Here is a 19,331-nt window from a genome sequence, read left to right as displayed (position 1 = left end):
TGTGTGTGTGTGTGTGTGTGTGTGTGTGTGTGTGTGTGTGGTTTTTAGGGGGATGGAATAAACATCCAACTGCTGGCCAGTTCCAGGGCATTTTCCGGTGTCTCATGGTCCGGTGCGGTGTCTCTCCAAGCACTTCAGGGAAAGTGGAACCACATGATGAGACCCTGTCGCTATCAGGGGTCTGTTCTTCGTATGTGGCTAACTCAGTTAGCTGGACTTGATTGTTGCCGATTTGGCATGATCTTGGATTGTTTGGTTCTTCGAAGCTCATCCGGGGGCCAGTTGCATAAACCATTAAGACTAGTCTTACAAGTTAGACATACATTTTTTTCTTTAAGACTGTTCATAATTTTTTTTTAATCAGTTACATAAAAACATAGACTGGCTTAATTTGATACGAAAAGTAAGACTGAATGCCACTTGCCTAACTGCTAGTGGCTCATACTAGATCTTATGACACTGTCTTAACATAATGGCTTAGTTTATGCAACTGGCCCCTGGACTTGCTGTCATAGCAACAGGTCCGGAAACTCAAACCTGCTCAGGAGCGGTTTATTTCATGTAAACAGGATTAGGTTGCATACTTAAAATCTGTCCCAGCCACTGCTACTTTATTTCAAGAGTTCATTACTGAACCTGGGGCAATAATAATTTTAAATAATAAGAATATAAAAATCATATAAAAATGAGTATTTGAAAATATTATAATACTATAATGTTGTGTATAGTAGTACTATACACACAGCCACTTGATTGAGAGATTTATTTGTGATGGAATATATTATCATTTTATCAGAGGTTTACACACGTACAGTTAAAAGCCAGGTGGCTTTTTTAATTATATGATGTCATTACGTTGCTGTCTTGCCACCAGCCAATCGCTGCATTGCTGATCGTGGTTTTGAGTATCTGCCCTCTTCAGGGAACACAAGAACGTGCAGTAATCTCAGATAACTTAATCCAGATATTTTAATCCAATCCGCAAATTTGTTTGAAGAACCAAATTATCCAGAGATCAGTGATCACGATTAAAAGATCTGGGATCTGTCAAATCATCTCAGATGTATTAAGCGAGGTACGAAAAACAGACCCCAGCTGTTGAAATGTAATCTCTAGCAGTAGAAGAATCTGAGGAGCTTCCATCCCCTTTTGTAAACGTTTCTGCACTTGTGTGTGACCACAGCTTCCTGCCAACCCGCTTTGGTAGCCTTGTGGACAATGCCCTGGTGTACATTTCAGGTTTTGTGTTTTTCTGTGATGTGTGCCATGGTGACCCTACAAAGGATGACTGATTATAGATGATTGATGGTTAATATACAGCCTTTTGTTATTGTTGTTATTATTATTATACCAATACTATTATTGTACCTACCAGTCACTATTTAATTTACTATTTTTATTATTGTCTATATTATTCTGCAATTGATATTACATTGTATTTGCTATTATTATTATTATCGTTATTATATTATACCACTTGCAATTATCAATCTATTATAGTTATGCTGGTAAATTATTGTACTTTTCACTAGTCACTATTTAACTATGTTTTATTATTGTCTCTATTCTGTAATTGATATTTCATATTCTATTGCTATTATTATAGTATTATACAAACTATGCTATTATCATTATATTATTGTATTTTTGATATTATATAATTATACTATTCATTATTTTATTTGCTGTATACTGTTTGTTTATTTCATTGACAATTTTTTTATTGACTATGCACTATTTACTATTACTTCTCACTTTATCATGTATTTACTATTTGCATTGCAGTGTAGTTGTACCAAATCATATGTATAAAGGATCCATGAGTTATCTTTGTTATTGTATATTTAGAGTATCTACCTGTAAATATCTATCATTTTAGTGCTATAAAAAACAGAAAGCAGCCTGCCAGTGTGATTTGTATTTGCAGATGTTTCATTTTCTCAATGACGGTCAATTCTAAGCACAAGAAAAGCAAAAATCGGTTAAATACAGAAAATGCCTTTTCCACTATAAGAAAACTTTATTTCATTTAATGTGAAAATTAAATTATATCTCAGTATGGGCGTCTTCATAATTCTTATTCAAGTATAAAAAGCCAAACGCATTACAAGCCTTTGACAATTCCTTATTAAAATATATCTATTTTATAAGTCTAACTATCAAGATTTTAAGTAACTATAGAATAGAACTTTTAGTATACCACGTACATCATAAACCACTGAAATCGGTTGATAAATGTAAACGTTTTTTTTGTTTTTATCCAGAAAAGCCGCAGCTCACCCGTTTACTTGCATTTGTTTACAGTGCAGTCTTGCCCTCAGCAATATGGCGGACGCGTTGACGTATTGCAGCAACGTTCTAAAGCGGCCAATAGGGCGTCTATGTATTTATTATGTCTATGGTATCGTAGGTATGAGACTGACAGCACAACCGATGCGCTTTGTATTTGAGCCTGGTGTGACGCGTCAGTGAGGTAACGAAACTTCATTTCCACAGGTGAGGTCACATGACAGCCGCATTTCAAAGCAATACTCCGGAACAAACTGTGTCGACACTACCCATCCCTATTCCCTACTCTCGCCTGAATTTCAGGCAAGGCGGCTCATGGCGACTGGCTAGCCTTCTGAAGATCGGCTGCTCGAGACCACCTCTTGACATAAGCTGTTGTTGTTTGGCGTAATTTTCACTTAGGAACCGTCGGCGGCGTAGGAGAAAACGCGTTTATAATATGCTAATCTGCTTTCATTTTCAGTGGTGGGGAAAATGAATAGCTTTATTTTGCTCACATTGAGTGCTTTCATTGTTCCTGGTAAGACGTTACACTTCCTCATATAATGCAATTAATTCAAATGTATTTGTATAGCGCTTTTCACATATCGTTTCAAAGCAGCTTCACAGAAAATGAACAAATCGCACTTGGCATGCCATATAGCCTAAAGTTATTAACAGACTGTTGTAGCTAAGAGTTTAGGATGACATTGTTAGACAGTTTAACTATGTTTTATGCAGAGGCAAAAACTACAGAAAAAGAAAAAGAAAATCACATTATCCCAGAAGTGTTATAATTAGCCTAACTGTTGTTTTCTTCTCCAGGTTCATCTGGTGTTGAGACCGTGTCAGTGCTGGAGGGAGATTCAGTCACTCTAAACTCTGGTGTTGAAATGAACAAAAAAGACATGATTAAATGGTATTTTAATGACATTCGCATTGCTCAAATCAATAGAGATCAGAGTACGATCTGTACAGATGTTCAGTGTAATGAAGGTACTGAGAGATTCAGAGGCAGACTGAAGCTGGATCATCAGACTGGATCTCTGACCATCACAAACACCAGAAACACAGACTCTGGAGATTATAAACTAGAGATCACCAGCCGCAACAGTGAAAGAATCTTCAATGTTACTGCACACAGTGAGTTATTTAATGAATGCTTAAAAGCAGGTTAAAACTTTTTGAATTGCGTCATTTTTGTTTATTGCAGTGACTCTATTTGTCTTTCCCTTTGAATGAATTAATGTACAGTAGCCTAAATATGATGGGTTTTTAGTTCACCAGGAATCCAAAGTGCAGAGGATTTTATATGTTTATAAGGACAAAACGTGAATAAATCCCATGTTTTGTGTCTGTCCCTCAAAACAAGATTCTCAGCAGCTGTTGGTTTGTTTCAGATGTTTCTGCTGCTGAACGAGATGAACTGCACAGAAAGTCAGTGATGCAGGGGGAACCTGTCACTTTAGATCCTAGTGTAGTAAAAGACTCAAATTATTTGATGACGTGGTATTTTAATGAAACTCTCATCGCTGAAATCACTGGAGATCAGAGTCAGATCTGTGCAGATGATCAGTGTAAAGAGAGATACAGAGACAGATTGAAGCTGGATCATCAGACTGGATCTCTGACCATCACAAACACCAGAAACACAGACTCTGGAGATTATAAACTACAGATCAACAGCATCAGATTCAGCATCATCAGGAGCTTCAGTGTTTCTGTCACTGGTGAGCGTCATTTAATCATTCAGTTCAATATTTTGAAGTTCTTTTGACATATTACATTATAACTGAGATCATCTCTATCACCTTCACAACAAACATGTGAATGCTTTAAAAAATTCTAAATGCCACAACTTGACTTGAATTTGTGCATTTTCAAAAGATACTTTTGTTAATTAACTTGCTAAAGTATATGTAAATGAACAATATTTACTCTTATTTCATGTTACCTGTACCGATATCAACGTGGCTTGACATGGCATGAAGTGGCAGGGGCCACTTGTGCTTTTAAGGGGCACATGTTATTTATCTGTAGCCTACTTAACAAACACATTAATTGTATGAATATGACTAATACTGATGAATAAATATGCCTATAAGTTAAATCTATTAAATAGTAGTTTTTGTTAATACTATAAAGTAGCCACACCACACTAATTTAAAAATAAACAAAATAACATAAAGTGAAAATAAAGTGGCATTTTGTGATTATGGAAACAACAGTTACCCTGGCGAATACACAATACTTCATGAACTGTTAATGAAACATGAAAACTGCTCCTGATGAACAGAATGAACATCATACCTGCATGCAAATCCTTCCCAGCTCACACACGTCAAACCAGTTACAAGATTTATTGGTACTTTACTTTTATTTCATAAATTACAAATTGACATCGTATAATGTTGCGTTTCTCTTGCGCTTATAATATATGGCGTGATAGGGCGCGCGTGAAACTAAAGCGTGTGCGAGCACAGTATAACGGCTGACAGGACAGGAAAGTGGTTTTCTGAGGTGAGAGTTTTTTACTTTATATCAAGCTACGAAAATGATGATGTTGCTGGGACTCCAAGGTAGCATTTAACCAACCTGGCTAAATGGGGAAATCTTTGCCCTTCCACCATGTAGCTTGGGCGATCACCCAAGTCACGTGACATGCACTTGGAAGACAAAAGTTAGTGTATACTCAGTAAATAATATTATTATATCATATTTAGTAAAAATTCAGCTCTTATTAGTTGTTAAAAGTGTACTAAATACTATTTAATCTAATGTCAAGGAAAAAAAAAACATTTTGTGGCATAAGGTGAAGTGAGAGCTGGACTCAGTTCCACATGAGAGTATCGCAGTTCGAACCCTGGGTGGTATATGGCGGTTTTTCAGTTCGGTTTGAATATCGTTACACCCCTAATAAAAACAATCCATGCCATGGGACCTTTTAAGGTAGTTAAATAGGTAGTTCACCTAAAAATGAAAATTCGATCACCATTTACTCACCCACCATGTCATTCCAAATATGACTTTATGTTGAACATAGCACTGAAATGGTTTGGTTACCGCCATTCTAACGGATGAGGTTTTTGGGACAACATGAGGGTGAGTTACATTCTTAGGTGTTTTTATTTTCGTTTTGGGTGAACTAACACTTTAACCTATTTTCAGGATTATTGAAAGTAATTTTTATTTGGCCATATACTGTATCACTCTGCAATCTCTACACGTGAAGTAAAATTATTTCAAGTACATTTATTTATTTGACAATTAATCTTGTATTGTATTGTGATAATGAGCAATGATGACATAACACACTTTTAATATCTAGACACTTTTCTGCATCTGTAAACTTGAATATGATCAAAGATTCAAGCTTTTTGCTATATCTAACACGGATGGATCTCTATCTGTCGAGATAATATAAAACTCTCCTAATATTAGAATAACAATTACAGAAGAATAAAATAAAGCATATTTTGGTACAAATATCATATCATATTATAAATATCCCAGTTTGCACTGCAGTATGAATAATTATTGTCACCACTGTTGAGGATAAGTATGGATGTCTAAGTGTGTATCATCAGAGGTAATAATTGGTCATTTTCAGCATTGACAATTGTTTAATAGAATATTTGTTTTTTTACAGCTTTGCTATATCTGAACCTCAGCCAATAAACTAAATGTAAACAAGTGAAAAATTTACCAGTAGTAAAGATCACTTTATGATGTCAAGTGAAAAATGTACCAGTAGTAAAGATCACTTTATGATGTTAATTTAAAAGTCTTAAAAGCAGAAAATGCTGATTGCATTTTGAAACTTCTGCAATGCTCAAGTGTTTATGAAACACTATTGCAATAGCTTAAAATGAACTTGCTTTAGAAAGATAAAAGGGTCACAAGCCCAACTAAAGCAAACATTGACTAATAAAACATCAATTCTCAACAATACATTTTTTAGACGTATGACAAAAATAAAGTCAATCTGGTTAGTAATAAGTGAAGCTGGTAATGCTGTTTGTGGAGTTGTTTAATCCTCCTCCACTGAGATCTTGAGATTTAATGTCTTCTTTTATCTTCATTTGATTTAATCTAAGGCTGTGGCTGGAAGTCAGTTGTAGTTCTTATGCTTGTTCAGGAGGCATCGGTGCTGTGCACACCAATCGGCATATGACATCAAAGTACCGCAAGAGCGATTGGAGAGCAAACAACTACTTTGATGTCATGCGCCAATCGGTCTGCGTGAAGTGGATCTCGAGGTCCAAAGTTGAGGACTCCTGTACTAAAGTCATATAATATAACATTTTCACTATTGTTGAGATTCATGTTAATGTTAAAAAGTCAAGGGTCAAGAGCCCAACTAAAGCACACACTGATCACCATAATGGTGACATCAAACTTGTTCTTTTTTTTTCAATGACATCAACATCTAAACCATTACTTCTCAACAAGAAAATTAGTATGAAAGAAATAAAGTCAAACTTGATTGTAATAAGTAAAGATGCTGAGATCTTAAGAGATATGTTAGTGTTTAATGTTCTGTTGCTGCCAGTCATTTAAATTAATTCAGGAAATACATGTAAAATAACAGTGTTTTTCAGTAAACATTAAAGGAAATTTTCTGTTAAAGTTTTTTGTACTTTATTTAAATTATGATACTTTAATTTTAGAGTTTTTGTTTGGCAGCCGCTTCTGCCAGTCATTTGACCCTTTTTTTTACTTTTTTATTTTCATTTACAGTGGTATATTTGATCGTAACAATTCAAGAAATACCTGTAAAATAACAGTTTTTCGGTTTATTTAAATTAGGATATTTCACTTTAATTTTATGGTTTCTGTTTATGTAAAATTTGTCATTTGACTATTTATTTATTAATTTTTTTACAATTATTTTACAGTGACGGTATTTGATCGTAATGATTCAGGAAATACCTGTAACGTGTTTTCGGTTTATTTTAATTAGGATGTTTTATTTTAATTTTACAGGGTTTTTTGACTGCCAGTCATTCGACCATTTTATCATCTAACTTTTTTGTTACTGTTTAATTACGGATTAATATTGTGATTTTAAATACATTTGTATGTAATTAAAGAAAACCGAAAAATACTGTATAAAAATACAGTATTTTTTTCTGCATAAAAATGTGAATTACTGCAATTTGCCCTCCATAGTCTTAAGAGTTTTTTTCGGGTACGAACACGTTATTATATTCCTTATTTAAATAATTCCCGTGCGTAGGGATGGGCAACAGTGATCGAGTACTCGAACGTGACAGCGACGACCGATCATGAAAACGATGATCGCCCTGACTTTAAAAAATATATTTGTCTATTTTTCTGATTGGTTGTTGCTGCATTTTTGGCGGTAACTGAGGTTTGATTGGTTAGCGTTAGACAGCACGAAATAAAGTGAAACTGAAGCGCGCACTGCAATCATGAAATACAGTTAAGTGAAAGATATGCAGCGCTAATCTGTCATATATAGTAGGGCTGTGCAATTAATCGAATTTCGATTTCGATTTTGCCTCCCAACGATCACCAAAATAGTACAATCGAGAAAAAACTATTATTTTGCCTTGCGTTCTGAATGAAACGCGCATGCGCTCATCCGCCCCTCCCGAAGCCACAAACTTTCTCAGATCGGGAGTCTCGTGTGCATAATATCATCCGCTGGAATTTAAAAACTCGGCGCGAGTAAAGATGGCAGAAGGAGGGCAGTTACAGCAGCGTTTGGTGAGCAAAAAAGGCAAAACCAACTCCGTTGTCTGGGAACAGTTTGGCTTCGAGGAATCAGACGACGAGCAGAAACATGCTACGTGCAAGATTTGCTACATGGTAGTGGCTGCAACGCAAGGGAACATCACGAATTTGTTTAACCACTTGAAAATGAAACAGAGTGACCTATGACAATCTAATAAAGAAACAAAAACTGACGAGAGCAGGGGTGCCGTGTAAACGTCCTTTTTTCCCCTCATATTTTTCAAATAATTCTCTCTTTGTAAACTTTGTTCAATGCATGCGAGTGCTGCCGTATGTTTGAATATGACCAGTCGTTTTCACCGTCGTCACCCGGGTTTAGTGCCAGAAGACGCGAATGAGAAGCCGTGCGCGCTGTGAGAAAATGTATCTCTGTGCGCTCATCCGAGAGCGCACACACGTCTCTCAGCGCGCAAATATTGAGTTCTCTTTCAAGTCTTGCTCTTGAACGGACAAACTCACACAAAACGTATGTCAACATGTCCATCTTGATGAGTATCTTAGCAGACATAGTCTGTATATGCCTTAAGTGAACTTTATACAGTCGATAAAGACGACGCATATCCGATCCGGATTGAATAGCTCTTGTAAGTTTAATAGGATTCATCTTTAATTTATAAACTCAAATATGCAATGTTATTTTACATTTGAGACATTTCTGTACCTGAAAACTAATGTTAGACGTACCTGAAAAGCATATCTAGCCGAACCATATTGTTGATCTTATTTATTTGTGATTATCATTTTTACGTGAATACTTTTATACTTTGATTTGAATATATGTTATATTATTTATTTTAATAATTCAAAAAGTACAACAAATGTTACAATTTCAATTGAATTGTTGAAAGGTGTATTTTTAATAAATACAACACATTCCCAAAGTCATGTGAAATAATCGTGTTACATAATCGTGATTTCAATATTGACCAAAATAATCGTGATTATGATTTTTTCCATAATCGAGCAGCCCTAATATATAGCATTATAATGAAAACAAGATTTTAATAGAATGTTGTAAATTATCTGTGCTTTAGTTCCCCGTGTATCAGCTGTTAAAGGAAATCCACAAGCGCAGTGAAGTTCGTGTGCGCATCCGCGTCCTTTTCTGCAGATTCAAGTAGTAAGATTACTTTTATGTTGTCATATCTGATTAATCTCATATGGACACGTTTGGTTGAGTTTAATAACCAGCTAGTAAAGCGCTGCCATTACCAACTGGTGTTCATTCTCTTCAGTTTCAGCTCACATGCAATGCCCGACATTATCGACTCTGGGTTATTTGAGACGGTTTTATTATTTTTAGACAGGCTATTTCTCTTTCAAAAGCATTGATGATATTAATACAGCAACGTTATTTCGTTCTCATATTTTTTAACAGTAGACCTATGTTTTATTTAAAGTTGTTTCTCATTATGCCTTCGAAAATGCGCAGTGATGTCTGTAATCATTTTGATCAGGAAAAATACAATTAAGTGCAAGATGTGCAGAGCCAATCTGTCATGTACATAACATTATAATGATAACACAATTCTAATAGTGTTGTAAATTATCTGTGCTTTAGTTCCCCGTGTATCGGCGTTGTTGTTAAGGGAAGAGCGCATTCAAAATGTGTAAAAACTAACACGGCCAAGTTCACGTGCGCATTCGCGTCCTTTTGTGCTGATGCAAGTAGGTTCACTGATTAATCTAATATAGGATGCATTTTGAGTTTATTAACCTGCTAGCAAAGCTATGTAGGGTGCTGTTTATTTACAGTTTCAGTTCAATTACAATGATATGATTGATTTGGTTTAGGGCTGGGCGATATATCACACGATATTGTTAGGCGCATCTCGTCAGTAAAGCCGGTTCCTTGATTAGTAGTAAATCGCCATCACCTGCTTTCAGATGGAGCGGCATTTACTACACAGAGCCGTAGTTCACTGACAAGCTGAGCCATATCACATTAATTATGACGGATGTATCGCCTGCGAGAATTAATGTGATATGGCTCAGCTTGTCAGTGAACTACGGCTCTGTGTAGTAAATGCCGCTCCATCTGAAAGCAGGTGATGGCGATTTACTACTAATCAAGGAACCGGCTTTACTGACGAGATGCGCCTAACAATATTGTGTGATATATCGTCCAGCCCTAATTGGGTTATTTGAGACGTAAAAAAAACAAACAAAAAAAAAACATCTAAAAACAAAACCATTTATGCATCATAATCTAGCAGTTATTTTTCTAGTCATATGTTCATGTTTTCATAGACATGTGATGTTTGTATTCATGGGCGTAGATTACGCGGGGGACGGGGGGGGGGGCATGTCCCCCGCACTTTTAATAAAACGTACATTCTGCCGCGTTCCAGGCAACCCGTAACCCGTGTTTTTCCAACCTTCTACCCGTGTAAGTGCACTGGAACGGCAGTCAAACCCGTGACTTCCCACCCGTGAACTCGTACTAGATCGATGTACTCCCAGTTACGAGTTTTGACGTCACATAGCCCGCGAAGCAACAATGGCAGCCCCCTACGGATGCAGTGTTTATGAAACAGATATACAAATAACGTAAAATAAAAGGTATAACAGCTTTTCTTGCTGTCTGCGCTGTTTTTCTCCTCCATTTCCCTCAAATAAGCATGGAGTAAGCACCTTTGGCGATAGAAATGATTGTAAATGAGCATACACCCCGTACGGTCCGACACGCTTTGTTTACATCTAACTACCACACAATTCCTTGCGCTCAGGCAGTTTGGCGTGACTTTGCCTGGAACACTACGAAGTCGTGAGTCGTGGTTTGAAGTTGTAATTTACAGGCTCAAAAACCTGCCTGGAACGCAGCATTCGTCCCCCGCACTTTTACCGGGTCGCACCGGTCCTAGTCGACCCGCTCCGTGCGGGATTCCAACCGGCGTTTAGTCGCACCACTCTTACTGGCCTACGTCTGTTACACAAGCAAGTTCGTTTACGTAGAAGCCAACGTAAATAAATCTAGATTTAAATTCAAAGACACAAAATAATCTATACATGACCTGTCATTTTATTCGAATCCAAAAATGAGGCCAACGGAGTGCCAACACTCTCGTGCAAAACTCCAATTCATACTCGAAGCCATAAGGCACGCTCTCAAAGAAAAAACAAAACTGATTCGTAGAAGTAAAACCGTCACGTCCCAAAGGCATTCAGCGCTGTAGTAGCAGCTGCATAAAAATAATCGCTATGACTGATGAAACGTGACAACAAACACGATTGTGACAATATATGGTTTGGGTTTTTCCAGCCATCTCAAGGTATTTATTGACAATAAAGAATATGAATAATGCAGTGCTAACTGACAGCCTTTTTAATGTTTAGTATCTTCTGCTTGCCAAGGCTGCATTTATTTAATAAAAAATACAGTTAAACATTAATATTGCGAAATATATTCACATATATATTCACAGATGTAATGATATAGTAAAGTGTAATTTATTCCTGTGATCAAAGTTGAATTTTCAGCATCATTACTCCAGTCTTCAGTATCACATGATCCTTCTGAAATCATTCTAATATGATCATTTGATGAAAAGGAAACATTTATGATTATAATCATTGTTGAAAACAGCTGTGGAAACCATGATGCATTTTATTTTTCAGGATTTTTTAATGAATAGAAAGTTAAATGAACAGCATTTATATGCATTGAATAGAGCATAAATCTTTTGTTATATTATAAATGCCACTTGATCAATTTAATGCATGTTTGATGAATAAAAGTATTAATTTCTCTCTTTTTTTATCTTACCACAAATGTTTGAATAGTCATGACAACTGTTTTCAACATTGATAATAATCATAAATGTTTCTTGAGCATCAAATGAACATAGATTTCTGAAAGATCATGTGACACTGAAGACTGGAGTAATGATGATAAATTCAGCTTTGATCACAGGAATAAATTACTTTTTTTTTTCTTTTCTTTTTTACTATACATTCACACAGCTGCTTTACATTGGGATAATATTTCACTGTATTACTTTTTTACTGCATTTTTAATTAAATAAATGCAGCCTTGGTGAGCTGAAGACTTCTTTCAAAAACATTTAACAATTGTAATGTTTCCAAACTTTTGGGTACTGTATATTTTCTGCCTTATTCAGTGATATTTTTTTTTTTTACAAAGCAAAAATTCATGGGGACTTAATGCACAAGTGTTTGTAGTACATAAACCAATCATAAAATTGGCATAACATATAGGGAAAACATTATAGATATTAGTGGTTATTGTTCAGCGGTGTATTTGATATCTTACTGAATTAAAAGCAAGAGATGAGATCAATTAGACAAAGGTCAGAAAAAAAATGGTATTACACCTGACATTTTGGTCCCCCTCACTTCTGAAAAGATGGCTACGCCCCTGTTTGTATTTGTCAGCATTCATTTTCGTAACACTCTTAAAATAGTTTCATATCTCCATGACGGAGACGCCCCGTCCCCCACACAAGGCCCGCCCCCAATTACTTGAGTACTCGTTTTTGAGCCATATCGATGATCGAAATGAGAAATTGACAAAAATTCCCATCCCTACACGTAAGGCATATGCAAAATAAAGGGATGGGCCTGAATTAGTTAAATTAGTTCCATTCGACAGGGTCCCTATGCACTGTTCACTGCTCCCTACTGCCTGAGCACAGTATATCAGGTGAAGTGGACCTCGCTGGCAATAATCGCTCATTTGGAACGCCCTGCAACGTCATCAAAGAAAGGCAATGACGGGGGTGGCGCAGATTATGATATAACATAAATTAATATTGTAATTTCCTTTACTTTTAAATTTAAAACCATATAATAATCAAAACACTTATCTAAAAAATATAATCAAAACATTGTCCATTAGTTTATTAGTTTACATATACCTTTATTGACTATGAACAGATTTGAAGCTGCACCTGTCATTCAATATGAAAATACATTTTAATTTGGTTTACTATGTAGCTATACATTTATTCTTAATCAGGTCTTTGTAGCGTCTCATCTCGTGTGCTTTCTTTCCTTAGCGCAGCTGCATAGTAAACATTCCTGAGGTAAATAAATTAAAATATAAAAACTGACAGCCGTCAGCTGCTTCTCAACACTTTTAATTCGTTTACATATTCATAAAATAAAATTATGCGAATGTAACGGTTATTACCATAACCATTCATACATACTCTAGTTTGTATAATAACTATGAATATTCAAATGCATGTAAACTCCTTCATAGCAAAACTGTTTAAAAACTCTTTCAACGGCTCTGCTCCGCCTCCATCATTAGTTCAGACAGGTGATGCGACGCACAATGGCAGTTGGGTATTTTTCACTCTCCACTTTCGATGTTCCCTTCTTCCCCACGCCGTTCACAGTACCCTTCGGACTGAACATGTTTGCTCCCTTTGGATTGGAATCTGACTTAAGATGGCGGAATACCCTCTGAAGTCCACTTCGCAGTCCACTTACGGTCGAATGGAATGCACCCTCAGCCTCAGACAACTCTTCTGTGCAGTTTAATTGGCTGTTGTGATCATGTGCTTAACAGATGTGTCTGTGATTGGTTACAGTGATTGTGATTGGGGCGGCAGTGGTTCAGGTTGTCTACAACAGTGTTTCCCAACCTTTTTTTCGTTATGGCACCCTTTGAAAATGTCCCCTCGCATACGTTAAGCTAGGGTGTAACGGTACAGATTGCGCACGGTTTGGTTTGTATCACGGTTTTAGGTTAACGGTTTCGGTACGGTTCAGTATTTGCTATGTTCAGGGAAAAAAGGACTACTGTCAAATAAAAATAAAGAAAATAATAAGAACAAATAATTTAAATACAAGCAGCAGCCCAAATAAATACTTTTGAGCAAAGATACTAATAAAATAAACTATGCTTTTCAGGTTTTTCAGGTACGTCTAACATTAGTTTTCAGGTACAGAAATTGATCAAATGTAAAATAACATTGCATATTTGAGTGTATAAGTTAAAGATTAATCCTATTAAACTTACAAAAGCTATCCAAACAAGAGCAGTGAGTGATGTCCTTGTCTTTTGTTGACATTAAACAGTCAGCAGTAAAGGCTACTGCCCCTTTAAGACCTAATGCTCGGATATGCATCGTCTTTCTCGCCTGTATAAAGTTCACTTAAGGCATATACAGAATATGTCTGCTAGAATACTCATCAAGATGGACATGTTGACATACTTTTTGTGTGAGTTTGTCCATTCAAGAGCAAGATTTGAAAGAGAACTCAATATTTGCGCGCTGTGAGACGTGTGTGCGCTTTCGGATGAGTGCACAGAGACAAATTTTCTCACAGTGCGCGCGACTTCTCATGTGCGTCTTCTGGCACTTCTACACCCGGGTGATAACGGCGAAAATGACTGGTCATATTCGAACATACGGCAGCACTCGCATGCATTGAACAAAGTTTACAAAGAGAGAATTATTTGAAAAATTTGAACAAAAAAAATATTTGAAGGACTTTTACACGGCACCCCTGCTCCTGTCAGACGGCACCCCGGTTGGGAAACACTGGTCTACAAACCGGAAAGTTGGTGGTTCAATCCCCAATTCCACCTGACCAAGTGTCGAGGTGTCTGAGCAAGACCCCTAATAACCCCAGCTACTCTTGACGAGCTGGATGAAGCCTTGCATGGCTGACACCGCCGTCGGTGTATGAATGAATGGATGAAAGTGAGCTTTGGATGGCCATGGGTCTGTTGAAAGCGCTATATAAATGCAGTCCATTTACCATTACAGTGCTCAACACTACAAAAACTGTTAAATAAATCCTTTAACGTAATGGAAATGCATATACATAGTCACAGTCATGACTATTCACATACACTATATCTTTAAGAACATATTTGATGTTCAAGTGGAATGTTTAGAGTTATCTCAGTTTACATCATCATAAAAAGGTTTTTGGGTTTTGGTGAAGATTACAGATTCTAATGCTGTCTCTGATCACATTTTCACCTTATTTATCATGTTTAAAATATGGATGTAAAATGCAAAAACAAGGATAAATGTTGCTTTTCAGACTGGTCAAGCATATAATCACTTTCATATTCAGTGTATTTTTTTTATTTAGTTTTTTTACCTAACTTATGAAGAAAGTGTAACACCTTTTTATTTTAAAGTGAACTAATCCTTTAAGCAGTTTTCAATATATTTAAACCAACACAAATGTTTTCAAAAAGTCTCCATATCAAAATATAATTGAGATCGTCTCCATAATCTTTACAACAGGATTACAATTTTGAAATATATTATTAATAACAAGAAAAGTGCCTAATATCAGTCAGTTTTCCTGTAAACATTGTATTTGGCTGTGATGCTGTTTTAGCTGCTCAAAAACAAGGCACCTTAAATCAACATCATAAACCTGATGACCAAATCTGAATCTGACACTTTTGAACCTGGTGAAATGAAAAACACAAATGATTGGATCACATGGTATTTTAATGTTATATCTCGTCGCTGAAATCACTGATCAGAGTCAGATCTGTACAGATGATCAGTGTGAAGAGAGATTCAGAGACTGAAGCTGGATCATCAGACTGGATCTCTGACCATCACAAACCATCTGTAGATTATCAGATCAACAGCCGCAGAATCAGCATCATAAAGAGCTTCAGTGTTTCTGTCACTGATGAGGATAGTTGAGTTATTTAGAGCATTTTCACTGAAGAAGTTTTAGAAAGCAGTTCGATATATTTAAACCAACATATTAAGTGTTTTCAAAAAGACTCCAAATCAAAATATAATTGAGATTGTCTCTATAATCTTCACAACAGACTTACAATTTTGAAGTCTATTGTTAATAACAAGAAAAGTGCCGGATATCAGTCAGTTTTCCTCTGAACATTGTTTTATGCCGTGATGCTGTTTTAGCTGCTCAAAAACAAGGCACCTTAAATCAGCATCATAAACCTGATGACCAAAGTAGAAAGGTGTAAATATCATTCAAGCATATTGGTAGAGTTGAATATGAGTTGAGTAATGTTGACTGTCTGCCTTCAGCTGTTCCAGGTTCATATGTGCCTCCAGAAGAAGGAAGTGCTGCTGTTCTCAGTTCTGGTGCTGTTGCTGGTATTGTTGTTCTGCTCCTGGTGGTTGCAGCGGCTGCTGTTGCTGGTGGGGTTAAACATTGCAACCCACAGGGCTACACAAGTAAGTAAGAGTTTGTAGTTATTGTTCAAACAGGAAACAGGACACAGCTCGATGATCCTCAGGTGAGACTGTGAGCACTGAATCTGACTGTCTCTATGAATTTACAACAGATTAATATCTGTGAGAACTGTAATTGTTTATGGATTCATTCAAAAGTCATTACATAGTCAATAATAATTGAAGAGCACTGCTCATGTGTTGTTACATTCAGCAAACATCAGAGGGAAAAACACATTTTTGTGTTTGTGTAACTGATCATCAATCCTTATGTTTTCCCTTCTGTGAATCTGCTTCTTTCTTTCAGGGGCATGTTCTCCCAGAATATAAGGCCCGTAAGTTGGTGGCAACTGATAACAGGTGATCTTCTATTGCGACTGAGACTACTGGGATTTTACAGTAACAATATTTATTATTTGAATATTTTCACTGAAAGGAAACATTAAGAGGACATGGGAAATTAAGAACAAAGGAGAGTGGGAGACAATCAGCTGAAATCCTCATCACTGATGGAGAAATAATGACAATACCAAAAAATCATTGGTCATTACTCGGGCCGGCCCAAGCCTTTATGGGGCCCTAAGCAGAATTTTATTTGGGGGCCCCTCTGTACCACCAATATGATTGACTATTGTCAGTTCTTGATAATTCCCACATCCATTATCAATTTTATTAGTTGTAGCTGTGTTACTTACATCATGTCTGCCGTCATGTTTTTACCCTTATACGGTTTTTAATGGTAACAGTAGCAAACCCACAAGAGTGCTCAGGTGTTAATTTACACTTTAATATTCAAAGTCTTACAGTACAGTTCAGGCTGGGATATGCATGATTTTTTGTCTCTCATGCTGAATGTGATTTTTTTAAGTGAGATTTTTGAGCGGCTCAAACGTATAACATTAGCACTTGCAGAGAAGCATTTACTGAGAAACTGGAAGCTATGCTGTACTCTGTCCAAAATATCCAGCACGTCAGAAGATATTCGCACTAAACCATATCACATTCTTACATCCATCCTCAGCACAGTTTCAGCGCTGATTTTTCTCACACTTTGCACTTTGAACCCTGGCTAACAAGCGAATAGTGTCCAGCCGATGGCGCCGCAAGCTCGTGCAGCTCAGTCATAATCAATCCGTGCATATATTAGGAAACTTAAACATTTGTTCAAGGCCATTTCTCGATTTCAGTCATCATAAAGTAACATGCAACAACAAGTAATTTCATGTGCTCTTGGGGGCCCCCTTTGCTTATGCCTTGGGCTGGCTCTGGTCAGTACCAACACCAGTGACTTTCAGGTCAAAACAAAGCAACCCATCACCAGCATTAAAACCAAGAGTAATTGAAGATTTCCAGTACGTAACAGTGGGAAGATTATCACAGCTGCTAAAATCATCCGGACAGGAACAGTGCAGGATTATGAAAGTGACATGGGAAGAATGGAAACCCATACTCAGAATTTGTCCTCTGCATTTAACCCATCCAAGTTACAGCACACTCACACATTAAGAGTAGTGAGTAGTGCACACACACACTGCAAACCGTGGACACACACACCCAGAGCAGTTGGCTCACCTCAGTCATTTCCTGCCCATAGTGAGAATCGAACCCACAACCTTCGGGTTACCAGTCTGACTCTCCAACCGTCTGCCGTTTCTTTAATTATGAGCAGGAGCATTGACACTGCGAGACTCACAGCTATGTTTACATGCACTCAATCTGAATTTTAGATTATTTAAATTCTCTCTGTAAAACTTTGGAGTCTGATTTACATGTTCATTTACGTAAGTGCATGGACCGTTTTCAAATATGCACTCTCAAAAAAAAACAGTACAAAATTGTACCTTTTAAGGTACAAGTGGTCGTCACTGTTGTGGTAAAAAAAAATTGTAGGAAAGCAATGGTATAATTGTACCCTAAGGACCAATTGTGTACCTTTTAAAAGGTACAGTTATATGTTTTGTTCCCCCAGTAACAAAATATTACCTCCACTGTACCTTTTTTTCTGACAGTGTGTGATGACACATTTCCACAGTTGCTAACATCATAAATCTGCCAAAGTTTTTATATTTATGTAAATATAACTGCCGTTTTTGCCTTGTGACATCACATGTCCTCCACTGACCAGTTATTAAGACATAAAAGAAACAAATTTGCACAATCGTATGTCATAAAGCTCATGTAAACGTATGCATAACTGGACTGTGCATATATGCGTGCTGTTTTTAAATCCGACTGAGATCAGACTTGAACTGAACCTGTAAAAACTGCTCTGAAAGACACTGGATTGAAGCAGCTACAAAATGACAAATGTGTGTTTATGTAATTTATTGTTAAATGTTATACCGGCTGCTGCTCAAGCCTTTTATTGATATCAAGCATCTAGATGCTAGATGTCATTTGTTATTGATTAAAGATTTCAGATATTTGCTACTTCTACCTATGTTGCATATTTGTGTATATGTGTGTGTCTCTCTTCTCTCTCTCACTGTGACAAGACTACAGCTTTTTGCTCAAAATGTAGCTTTTTTGGTAACACTACAATAAGGTTCATTAGTTAACATGAAATGAAAGCTCTAGCGTAAAGTTCTGCCAGGAAGATTCAATGTTATGTCACTCGTCACATTCAGTCCTAACCAATCATGTCCTAATTCTCAGAGTATAAAAGATGGTCGCTTACACATGTCTGAGTTCGCAGATGCTTACAACCACATTTACCTCCATCCACCACCAGGATTGTCCCGCCTATACCTCACAGGGGGTCGGCTGCGCCCCTGCCTTCATCTCCAGGCAGGAAATGCAGAGTCAGTTTCCCCCCGAGACTGGAGCTACGGACGGGGCCTACGCCAAAGAAACTCTAAATATTATACTTGCTGGTCTGTCAATAAATATGTTACTTTATTGTAATTCATCTGGCCTCCCGAGTCTTTCTGGTACAACTAATAATGAACTACTCTTTTATTAAGCATTTATTTATCTTAATGTTAATTTCAACATTTACTAATGCATTATTCAAATCTAGTTAACATTAGTTAATGCACTGTGAACTAACATGAACAAACCACGAACAGCTGTATTTTTAGTAACTGACATTAACAAAGATGAACAAATACAGTAACAAATGTACTGCTCATGGTTAGTTTATGTTAG

General features: G+C 36.7%; 2 protein-coding genes across 7 annotated transcripts in view; both read left to right on the top strand.

Annotated features, from left to right (window-relative positions):
• LOC307120270 (uncharacterized protein) overlaps positions 1 to 19,331 on the top strand; it is a 911,732-nt gene that overhangs the window by 847,367 nt on the left and 45,034 nt on the right. The window lies entirely within an intron of this gene.
• Positions 2,393 to 19,091, top strand: LOC307120296 (uncharacterized protein). Of its 3 annotated transcripts, none has more exons than XM_079807275.1 (6): positions 2,399 to 2,496; positions 3,094 to 3,411; positions 3,669 to 3,998; positions 16,038 to 16,187; positions 16,492 to 16,544; positions 18,916 to 19,091. In XM_079807275.1, the coding sequence occupies exons 2-5, from the start codon at positions 3,162 to 3,164 to the stop codon at positions 16,512 to 16,514; spliced, it is 753 nt and encodes a 250-aa protein (XP_079663401.1). In that variant the 5' UTR covers positions 2,399 to 2,496; positions 3,094 to 3,161; the 3' UTR covers positions 16,515 to 16,544; positions 18,916 to 19,091. The 3 variants fall into 3 exon arrangements, with proteins under 3 accessions (XP_079663400.1, XP_079663401.1, XP_079663399.1); XM_079807273.1 differs by lacking the exon at positions 2,399 to 2,496 and adding an exon at positions 2,507 to 2,809; XM_079807274.1 differs by having other exon boundaries at positions 2,393 to 2,496; positions 16,492 to 19,091.

Source organism: Gobio gobio, assembly GCF_949357685.1.
Source record: "Gobio gobio genome assembly, chromosome: 24".
Classification (NCBI taxonomy): Eukaryota; Metazoa; Chordata; class Actinopteri; order Cypriniformes; family Gobionidae; genus Gobio; species Gobio gobio.
This window is presented reverse-complemented; position numbering and strand designations above follow the sequence as displayed.